This window comes from Haliotis cracherodii, unplaced genomic scaffold (assembly GCF_022045235.1).
Source record: "Haliotis cracherodii isolate W230 unplaced genomic scaffold, xgHalCrac1.p SCAF_6, whole genome shotgun sequence".
NCBI lineage: Eukaryota > Metazoa > Mollusca > Gastropoda > Lepetellida > Haliotidae > Haliotis > Haliotis cracherodii.
In genome coordinates, this window is record NW_027266319.1 from 42,870,775 (window position 1) to 42,882,670 (window position 11,896).

At 39.3% G+C, this 11,896-nt stretch overlaps 2 protein-coding genes across 2 annotated transcripts; one reads left to right on the forward strand and one right to left on the reverse strand.

Annotated features, from left to right (window-relative positions):
• Positions 1 to 3,821: 3,821 nt before the first annotated feature.
• On the reverse strand, positions 3,822 to 4,472 carry LOC139444766 (uncharacterized). The gene is made up of 2 exons (XM_071225713.1): positions 4,455 to 4,472; positions 3,822 to 4,238 (listed from the first exon to the last, which is right to left on the reverse strand). The coding sequence occupies exons 1-2, from the start codon at positions 4,470 to 4,472 to the stop codon at positions 3,822 to 3,824; spliced, it is 435 nt and encodes a 144-aa protein (XP_071081814.1).
• A 5,607-nt stretch (positions 4,473 to 10,079) lies between these two features.
• Positions 10,080 to 11,411, forward strand: LOC139446442 (uncharacterized). The gene is made up of 2 exons (XM_071227765.1): positions 10,080 to 10,927; positions 11,384 to 11,411. The coding sequence occupies exons 1-2, from the start codon at positions 10,080 to 10,082 to the stop codon at positions 11,409 to 11,411; spliced, it is 876 nt and encodes a 291-aa protein (XP_071083866.1).
• The last annotated feature ends 485 nt before the right edge of the window (positions 11,412 to 11,896 follow it).

Sequence of the window (11,896 nt, forward strand, 5' to 3'; positions counted from 1 at the left end):
GGAAAGCGAACCAGAAGCGTTTGATTCTGATCGACTGACGAATTGCTTTGACCCCCAAAGTCTACGTTGTGGGTTTAACTTGCGTCCGTATTGCGAAGACATTGTTATATTGAAATTATGTAACCATATGTTTAATATAAAAATGACTGATTTTAAACTAGATTATTTAGATAACCCGAATCCAATCGAAGAGGGTACTGATGAAACCAGCTTTACGAATCTTAACGATGAAATTTTACAATCAACCGTAAATGATGAACTTTTGAAACCAGCCGTTGATGATTATTACGATACCTTTAAAGATGATAGTCCTATTGGTCGTGACTATTCAAAGTATGAGATAGATAGTAAAGGAATATTGCGACTGCGTGGCTCTCCGGATATTGATCTTATGCATTATCGTACTCGTAAGCCCCTAGCCTTGTCTACGATAGCCGCTAAACACAGCATCAGCACTGTTCGTGATGAATTAGGTTTTGTGGACTACTACCCATTTTCCGCGAAGACTACTAAGGCTCTTCGGACTGTGCGTGATAATCTCGTTAACAACACAGATAATTTGGAAGCGGAAATATTGCATAACTTAGAAGACGAAAGATCGGCCCGCCTTGAAGCAGCTTCCAGTAATAGAAAGGCACTTCGTTCGCAAATCTGTCGAATTCGAGAAACTATCGATCAAGTCCTCAACGATGACACTACACTGGCCGATAAAATTGAAACATTGTTCAGAGAACAGGGAATAATCATTGTCAGTATTTTAACCGCGTTGGGATTTATTATAGCGACTTTGACTCTCACGTTAACCGGCGGCACAGGTGGTACAGGTGGTAGCGGATCACCGCCTACGTCGGATGGTATAAAAGAGTGGATAAAAAAGCATTTAAAAGCATTAGGTTCAGCACCGGGAAAGCTCGCTGAGAAAGCTGCGGCCGCACTTCCCGGTATAATAGGGAGTGTTGTTTCCTGGCTATTGAATTTATTAGCTAAGACCACCACTTGGCTTAGTCAAAACCTGTGGGCACTGATCGTAGCAATTGCAGGGCTGTTGTACGTATCCGCTAAGAACTATTTAACCAAATCATTAGTAAACCAGCCGCAACTCCACCTAATACAAGCGCTGTTTTTTCATCGATATGTTGTTAATTTTTAGCCGCAATATGCAGTGACACTTGTGCGTCAGTAGATGGTTGAGTGATAGTTGGCGTTTGTGGCTTGACTATTCCCGTTTCGCCTGTGATTGTTTGTGTTATTAATTCGACGTTAATATCTGAATTTATACCTGTTTTTTGTTGATCGGTAGCAATAACAATTTTATTATTATAGCCTATCACTTGACCGATCTTAAGTTCCATATTACTTGGAAACATGTATAATCCCGGTGCATAAACGTAGTCCACTTTGGATTGAGTGTACTGTTTTACATCTTGAAAACGCTTTATAGACGATGGTATGTCAACTGGTGAATAAATGGCGTCCTCCACGTTTGCAACAAACTGTTTTTGCGCATCGAGCGCCATCCCAGAACTGATAATGGACGTTCGTGTTTGCGATTGTGCACCAAGAATTGCCCATACATAAGTTCTTATCGATTCATTAACTCTTACAAATCCTGGGTTAGTAAAATTATTTTCCGTTTTATCATTAAGAAATTCATTCCAAGCGTTTGCGGTATCGTTCAGTTGTATAAATTTTGTAACAATATAAATTAAACCACTCTTAAAACTCATAATATCCCCTCTCCAATCGTTACTCGAAAGTTCCCAGTCTTTATACCAATGATGGGTTTTTAGAAAATAATCATACGTTCTTATGTAAAGTTTGCTGGTATGCAACAACTTAAACGCATGAAATGGACCTTTGTTAAATTCTTTAAATAAATCATCACTTTCTTCTTTGACGGCTATTTCCCCTGTGTAAGGAACACCTAGACCATGGTTTGCTCCTTTAACACGCCAATCTTTACTGAAACCAATCGTGCACCATTTTATCGCTAGTTGCCGTGACTCTGTACTTTTCAAAGATATCGAGGCAGTTAATTGACTGATTAGTAATGTATCTCGATTTCATATTTAAGTTATGATATAGTATCATTGTATATTTAATATGTATGTTACACTCCTAGGAATAACAAATGGTCAGTCTACTCAACTGCTTCATACTATCGATAACTCGGATGGACAACTCGAAGTAGCTCTATGTGATGTAACGTATTACCCGCTGTGGACCAATATAAATACTGTGAAAAGAAATAATGAGATGTTTATACCAGGTGAAAACAGTGGTATTAAAAAACACATTACTATACCTGATGGGTATTACAGCGTATGCTCACTCAATGATGAAATTTTTAAGCCTAATGGAATTAGTATCACACAAAATGAGTCGAATGGGACAGTGAAAATATACACTGGAGAAACAGGTATATTTATTGGCGAGAACTTAGCAATTACACTTGGATTTGGACAGTCAGTAACATTACCACCCACCATCACAGTGAATATATATATATTGCCCGATGTAGCTCCCTATAAAGAGTTGTGTATCCATCTTGATCAAATAAGCACGACGAATAATATTCAACTCGAAAGTCCTTCAACTCTGCTCAGATCTATTACAGTCAAAGATGAAAAATATAATAGCGGTAGAACGGAATCTTTCTCAACATTACAATATAAAAAATTGAAGCGTGGTATTATTTCAGACCTCAAAATTTCTGTATTAGATGTAAAACACCAACCTGTACATATAGGATACTTAAGTGTAACACTCCATATTATAAATAATGGTTGATTCCATATTTAAGTTGTGATATAGTATCATTGTATATTTAATATGTATGTTACACTTCCGATAATAACAAATGGTCAGTCTATTCAACTGCTTCGTACTGTCGATAACTCGGCTGGACAACTTGAAGTCGCTCTCTGTGACGTAAGGTATTACCCTCGGTGGACCAATATAAGTGCTGCGAAAAGAAATAATGAGATAGTGGTAATAGATGAAAGAGATAGTATTACTATACCTGATGGGTATTACAGTGTATGCTCACTCAATAATGAAATTTTTAAGCCTAATGGAATTAGTATCACACAAAATGAGTCGAATGGGACAGTGAATTTAAGCACTGGAGAAACAAGTGTAATTATTGGCGAGAACTTAGCAATTACACTTGGATTTAGACAGCCAGTAGTATTATCACCCAACAAAACAGTGAATGTATATACATTGCCCGATTTAGTTCCCTATAAAGAGTTGTGTATCCATCTTGATCAAATAAGCACGACGAATAATATTCAACTAGAAAGTCCTTCAACTCTGCTCAGATCTATTCCAGTGAAAAATGAAAAATATAAAAGCGGTAGAACGGAATCTTTCTCAACATTACAATATAAAAAATTAAAGCGGGGTATTATTTCAGACCTCAAAATTTCTGTATTAGATGTAAAACACCAACCTGTACATATAGGATACTTAAGTGTAACACTCCATATTATAAATAATGGTTGATTCATCAGGCCCTGGAACGCTGAGACAATGTAATACAATTGCGCTTTCCAATCTCGGAGACACAGAAGGATGGTTCATTCTCAGGACGACGACCCCCTGTGTCGTATGAAAACAAACTAGCAAAAAGTGAGGTCGTCGTCCTGTGAATATTTTAATCCGCCAATCTAGTTAAACAATGGGTATCGAGTGTTATTTTAAAAGTGGAAATGGATTTGAAACAAACGAAAGAAAGACAATAAGGGTGGAATATTGATTTATTTACAAATAATTAGAAAGTATATGTACAAGATGACGTAAAAGTCATGGGCAATTAATTAGGACAGTTTGAGAAGATGAGACACTGAGTCAGCAAAGAAAATTACGCTGACTTCATTCTGGATCAGTCTGGTCTTCAGTTGATCGATTCTGCATTGTATATCACAGAAATTCTTCTTTTTTGGTGGGAGACGCTGGTCGGCCTGGTACTGTAGCAGATTACACTCTGTCTTCTGCTGTTCAGCTCCTAGAAATCTTATCAGCTCAAAGATGTTGGGATGAGCTTTGCCAATGACTTTCTTTAAGCGTCCGAGCCATCCCTCCAGGTGGTTATTGGTGCGAGGGCCGTCGTTGTTGAAATGGTTCCAAGGCTCCTGCTCTGTCTCAACCCAGGTTGTGGTGACGTAGTCGCCGAGCTGGACACAGCGTTGGTCGTTCGGCATGTCAGCAATTGTCTGGAGCCATACATCATCAACCTGTAATTACAGAAAGAATATTGTAGATATATATTATTATCATAATTGGATTGTAATAATAATATATATTGCCATAAGAAACATAACTTATTTACTCTCAATGCTATATACGATAGCATGTTGAGGTTAACCATATAGTAATTTACATATAATTATATTTTAAAATATATCTTTTAAATGTTTAAACATTTTTCAGTGAGATGTGATGTTATTTACCTCTTCCACTGGAACCATGGGAAGAACAGCGCATCTTTTAACAAAGGTTTTGACCTCTTGGTTGTCACCATAGTCTGACTGGAGACCGACCTGTTGAGCCTTTCTCCATACACACTGGGTGTAATGGAAAAAACAGCCTTTCCAAGTGGCATTGGGGAAGACGTCGAGGGCTGCTATCTTTGCAGCTGCAATAAATAAAAACTTGGTATATGCGCTAATATGGACATGTTTCATATATCATATTACACTAAAATATACACAAAATTAAACAAATTTTCGTCATGATGTCATTGACTGTCGATACTGTGGAACGACAGTCTTTGCTGGTGCACTTCCAAGAGATCCAGTCATTCCTCTTCCTTTTTCCAACTCGGTAGGTGTAGCCACCAGTACAAAGGTATCTACTGCCGCGTGCAGTTGGAAGAAACTGGAAGAAACGTGTACTGTAACTGCGCGTTTGCCATATCGAGAATGATGACAGACTACCATGTTTTGGAGATTCAGTGAACACATTTCAGTTTTTGACACTAACCAAGGAGTTAGTCCCCTCCTAAAACAACACCACACATCAAAGGCGTACCGGCGGTCGTCGTGCTGCGAATGGAAAAATTCGAGGGGTCGTCGTCTTGAGAATATCCCAGAAGGATTCGGTAAACCCGGTACCGATGGTAAGTTATACGCTTTACCCAATACGATAATGTATACAAGCAGAAAGAAGTTACATTCACGGGTAATGTTGAAGATTTAAGCGATGTCGACGTTAGTAGACTTCTTAAAAACACTTCGTACAATATTACTCGCAACGGTGAGAATAAATGGACTATGTTCGAAGCAAACATCAAGTGGCTATTGAATATCGTCATTACTCCACCTTATGTGATGATGGGTAAGGGACATAATTTAACTAAGATAATAAATAGTGGTATCGTACTCGCGGCCTATATCCCGTCAAAACGAAAAAGTGTGTTAGTCTCTCCCCTGCCAGAAGACCCAGGTCATATGTTATATAGTCGTCCGGCCTTAAAAAATGTTAGTTTAAATTTGGTTGCTGAATTCGATGATATTCAAGTTAACTTGAGTGCAATACCTAATATTTCTACTCTTATTATTGAAGTCTTGTTCGGAGATGCACCGGTTGATGCCTTCGAAATATTACCAGGTCTAAATGGCTCAAGAAACACGAGCGTCGACGTTGCAGTATTATTCATATCACACGTTGCAACCCTCGAGGGGGTCCAAATTATTAAAAGTGACAGTATTTCTCTTACTAAGATATTCTTGCCGTATAATATACATTTGATAAGGTTGATGTATACTCTCAAAACATTTAAGCAAGACCAATTAAAGACTATTATATGATCGTAATATACACTATGAGTTTATATCCGGTGCTCGATGAAAAGATGGAAACTGTTGATGAATTTCGATTTCATGAAATAAGCGACATAAAACATCGAATAGAGAAGGATAGGGAGTTGAGACTTGGATTGTATAAAAAGTATCGCAGAGCCGTGAATGCTCTGGACGGAGTTGACACCGCTCTTGTAGCAGCTGGCATGGGACTCGGTGTAGCAGGTGTTAGTTATTATCAACTATAATCGCTGCGCCTATCGTGCTCGGCATGGAAATAGCGGCTGGAGTCTCGGGACTGGCAGGAATAGCGATAAAATTCATTTCTCGTAGGTTCCAAAAGAAAGCATTAAAACTCGATAGTATTCGGATACTTGCCGAAGCAAAGTTGAACAGCATTGAGGATCATATTTCGACAGCAATGGTCGATTGTAAGATATCCGAGGATGAGTTTCGTTAAGTGTTGTCAGAACTCACCAAATACAACGCAATGAAGCAGGAGATTCGATCAAAATCTCGTAAGACTAGTGGTATTAGCAAAGATGAGAAAAAAAAGTTCATAGAACAGGGGAGACAACAAGCGCGTCAATTATTCCGTACCAAAACCAAAGAACTGGTCGGAGATTAAAAATAGATTGCTTACTATCGTTAGATCACATTTAGACAAATGCTTACATAAATATATATAATAATGGAGATCGAAAAAGCTATTAAATGGAGAGAATTACCACAAGGTTTTTATTATATCAGTGATGTCAAACCAACCAAATACGGTTATCAATTGTTTCTTATCAATTTACAAGAAGAGTGTACATGTAGTTATATCGTCTGGTCTCCTAGTAAAATGAACGAAGAACTTAATAAAAATGTTGAATATCGTTTTATTGATATAATAAAGAATATTTTTATTACCATTTAGGCTCTTCTAAAGCAATGATTGGCCCCAGGTATTGGTGAGCTAGAGCCAATTTAACTTATTCTCATGACTATCATTGAATCGCATCATCATTTTGGCATAAAAAAATGTCATCTGTAGTAGCAGTATAGGTAAATAAATCTGGCTCCAGTGGAGTTGCGGCAGAACCCCCATTACCTATACTACTTCAGCCACATGTACATCATCTAACTAACATAGGCACCTGTACACCATCTAACAACATCAGCCACATGTAAATCATCTAACTAACATAGGCACCTGTACACCATCTAACAACATCAGCCACATGTACAGCATCTAACTAACATAGGCACCCATACAGCATCTAACAACATCAGCCACATGTACAGCATCTCACTAAAATAGGAACCTATACAGCATCTAACAACATCATCCACATGTACATCATCTAACAAACATAGGCACCTGTACAGCATCTAACAACATCATCCACATGTACATCATCTAACTAACATAGGCACTTCTACAGCATCTAACAACATCATCCACATGTACATCATCTAACTAACATAGGCACCTGTACAGCATCTAACAACATCAGCCACCTATACATCACCTAACTAACATAGGCACCTGTACAGCATCTAACAACATCAGCCACATGTACATCACCTAACTAACATAGGCACCTATACAGCATCTAACTAACATAGGCACATGTACAGCATCTAACAACATCAGCCACATGTACATCATCTAACTAACATAGGCACCCAAAATGCATCTAACAACATCAGCAACCTGTACATCAACTAACTAACATAGGCACCCATACAGCATCTAACAACATCAGCCACCTGTACATCATCTAACTAACATAGGCACTTCTACAGCATCTAAAAACATCAGCCACATGTACATAATCCAACTTACATAGGCACCCAAAATGCATCTAACAACATCAGCCACATGTACATCATCTAACTAACATAGGCACCCGAAATGCATCTAACAACATCATCAACATGTACATCACCTAACTAACATAGGCACCTCTACAGCATCTAACAACATCAGCCACATGTACATCATCTAACTAACATAGGCACCTGTACAGCATCTAACAACATCAGCCACATGTACATAATCTAACTTACATAGGCACCCAAAATGCATCTAACAACATCAAGCCACATGTACATCATCTAACAAACATAGGCACCCATACAGCATCTAACAACATCAGCCACATGTACAGCATCTAACTAACATGGGCACCGGTACAGCATCTAACAACAACAGCCACATGTACATCACCTAACTAACATAGGCACCTGTACAGCATCTAACAACATCAGCCACCTGTACATCATCTAACTAACATAGGCACCTCTACAGCATCTAACAACATCATCCACATGTACATCATCTAACTAACATAGGCACCGGTACAGGGTCTAACAGCATCAGCCACATGTACATCATCTAACTAACATAGGCACCTCTACAGCATCTAACAACATCATCCACATGTACATCATCTAACTAACATAGGCACCCATACAGCATCTAACAACATCAGCCACATGTACATCATCTAGCTAAACTAGGCACATGTACAGCACCTAACAACATCAGCCACATGTACATCATCTAACAAAACTAGGCAGCTGTACAGCATCTAACAACATGAGCCACGTGTACATAATCTAACTAATATAGGCACCTGTACAGCATCTAACAACATAAGCCATATGTACATCATCTAACTAACATAGGCACCTGTTCAGCATCTAACATCATCAGCCACATGTACATCATCTAAATAACATGGACCCTTCTACATCATCTAATAAACATGGACACCTGTACATCATCTAACAAACATGGACAGCTGTACATCATCTAACAAACATTGACAGCTGTACATCATCTAACTAAAACAGACGTGTGTACATCATCTAACTAACATTGACACGTGTACATCATCTAGCTAACATGGACACTTGTACATCATCTACCTAACATCAGACACTTCTACATCATCTAACTAACACGGTTACGTGTATATGATCTTACTAACATCGACACTTCTGCATCATCTAATTAACATAGACACTTGTACATCATCTACCTAACATCAGACACTTCTACATCATCTAATTAACATGGACACTTCTACATCATCTAACTAACATCAGACACTTCTACAACATCTAACTAACATAGACACCTGTACATCATCTAACTAACATGGGCACCTGTACATCATCTAACTAACTTGAACACCTGTACGTCATTAAACTAACATAGACACGTGTACATCATCTAACAAACACCAGATACGTGTACATGATGTGGCTAACTTGGACACCTGTACATCATCAAACTAACATGGACATGTGTACATCATCTAACTAACATATACACTTGTACATCATCTAAATAACATCAGAAACCTTGAAATAGTTTAACTAACATCAGACACAGGTGTACATCTTCTAAATGCCATCTGCCACCGAGAAACGTATCTCTCTGTGGAAAGACTCCAGTATAACGACAAACATACAACTCTAATATGCTGACAAAACATATCGCACTTGTAAATGACAAACATGCCACTCTAGTATGGCGACAACATGTCACTCTAGTATGACGACAACATGTCACTCTAGTATGACGACAATTCGTCACTCTAGTATGACGACAACATGCCACTCTAGTATGACAACATGTCACTCTAGTATGACGACAGCATGTCTCTCTAGTATGTTGACAACATGTCACTCTAGTATGACGACATGTCACTCTAGTATGACGACAATTCGTCACTCTAGTATGGCGACAACATGTCATACTAGTATGACGACATGTCACTCTAGTATGACGACAACATGTCACTCTAGTATGACGACAATTCGTCACTCTAGTATGGCGACAACATGTCAATCTAGTATGACGACAACATGCCACTCTAGTATGACGACAATATGAAGTATAAAGACAAACACATCACTCCAGGATAACGACAAACATATCGCTGACAGTGGTTTGATGCCAAGCATATCACAGTAATAATATGGCTAATGCACCAGGCTTGTATGACGAAGAACACCTTTTGTGTATAACGGTAAACACCCTTGTAAAGAAAGATGCAACTCCAGCATGACGACAAGCATATCACAATGGAATAACAACAATAATATCACACTGGTATGACGGTTACATCCCATGTACAACAGTTGGAAATTTCACTGTACACAACCACCCACCAGAAGACACCAGCAGAATCCAGTTCCTTGGCAGCTTAAGGAAGAGAGCAAGAGAAGAACCAACCACTCCTATGCCAGCCCTCTACAACGACGAGGTCTTGAGACATGATCCGGAGGCCGCAGCTATATTTCCCTCCTTCAGCTCAGTCGGCAGCGCCATGTACAGACACCGCACACACCATCCCGAAACTCCCGAAAACCAGAGCTGAAGTCGACATTGCAGCACCCTGGAGAGAGACCCATGAGCGGTTTCTGCTTTTTGCCGACGGTGAAGAAGACAAGATGCTGGTATTTGCAACTGATGATCAGCTTAGAGTCCTCCAGTCAGCTTCCATTGTCTACACGGATGGTACTTTCTGCGCCTGCCCACATCTTTGGAATCAGCTTTACATACTGCATGCACGGAAAGGAAGCATTACCTATCCCCTAGTCTACGCATTGATGCCTGATCGTCGGACTACAACTTACCAACGCCTATTTGCTCAGTTGAAGGTCCACATCCAACATCTACTGAACCAACCATTCAACCCAGAGACATTCCAGGTGGACTTTGAAGTTCCTGCCATTAGAGCCCTCCAGACAGAGTTTCAAGGTTCAGACATCAAGGGGTGTTTCTTCCACTTTACCCAGGCGATTTGGCGGAAAACACAGGAGCTTGGTCTTGCTGTTGGATACAGAGATAACCCCCTTGTGGAACAGTGCATCCGACGAGCTGCTGCCTTGCCTCTGCCTTGCCTTGCCTCTTCAACAGGTTCAGGATGCATGGATTGTCTCCACGATGTACCGAATGCTGACGAATTAAACGACTACATATTACATGCTTATGAAGCCAGATTCCCTCTTTCACTGTGGAACCATCACCAGACATTCGGCCCAAGTACCAACAACAACCTGGAGGGTTTCCACAGTCGCCTCAATGCATCACTGAATCATCGTCATCCTAATCTCTACAGGTTCATCGAGATCATCAAGAAGATTGAGAAATCTGAGAAGACCAAGCTATCTCAGTTAGACCTAGGTGCAGCTCCACCAGCAAGAAAGCGTGTGTACAAGGAGATTGACAATCGACTGAAGGATCAGCTATCCCATGGTGTCAAGACACCACTCCAGTTCTTGGATGCTGTTGGCAAACTTCTGAAGATGGATTAAGGTTGTGTCAGTGTGACAACCTTGATGTGAACTGTGATGTGAACTGTGAAATTAACTTTAACTGAACTCTAAGTGGCGAATATTTTAAAACAATGGATTTAAGGGATGGATGAATTAAAATGTTGAATGAAATAAAGTAAAAGAGGGTATCAAGCATCTTGATTCATTTCTTTTTTCTATAATAAGACAAGTCCATTTTCATGATAGGGGTTAATTACCTGATTAACATGTGCAACCAGGTATGACATTGTTGTTTTAAGGTGTCTCACAACTGGGCTGTCTTACTAATGGGAGGAGACCGGTATAACAGCACACATACCGCATTAATGTAAAGAAAATATTATCAATCTTGTATAACGACAAAAGCGTAACGAGACTTATGTCACTCTTCTATAACGTCAAACAAATCGGACTAACATAACGAGAAATATATCACATTATATAACAAGAAATATGTCATTCCTTCTGTAATTTCTTCACTTCTTCAATAAATGTCGTCACTTGGCAACACGTTGCAACGAGGAGTTTGAATTGATAGTCAATTCACTTTCAATGTGGTCCATTTGTAAACGAGATGACGAAGCCCATTCTGTTACTGTAAGGCGCGTGTCATACGTGTAAACCATATATATGCCAGCGATTTATCTCTTAGCCACTTTAGTCAGCTAAAAGCAAATATTTTCTTGGCATCAAATTGTACATAAATGTTACTGCGTGGAAGGAGACAGATATATAACTGAAATACCTGCGTCCACATGGAATTACCGTAGATA

Bases quoted from the DNA above. Each gene is read 5' to 3' on its own strand.
- LOC139446442 (XM_071227765.1), top strand. From the start codon at position 10,080: ATGATCCGGAGGCCGCAGCTATATTTCCCTCCTTCAGCTCAGTCGGCA. The intron at 10,928-11,383 runs GTTCATCGAGAT...TGTTGTTTTAAG, and splicing joins CGTCATCCTAATCTCTACAG to GTGTCTCACAACTGGGCTGT.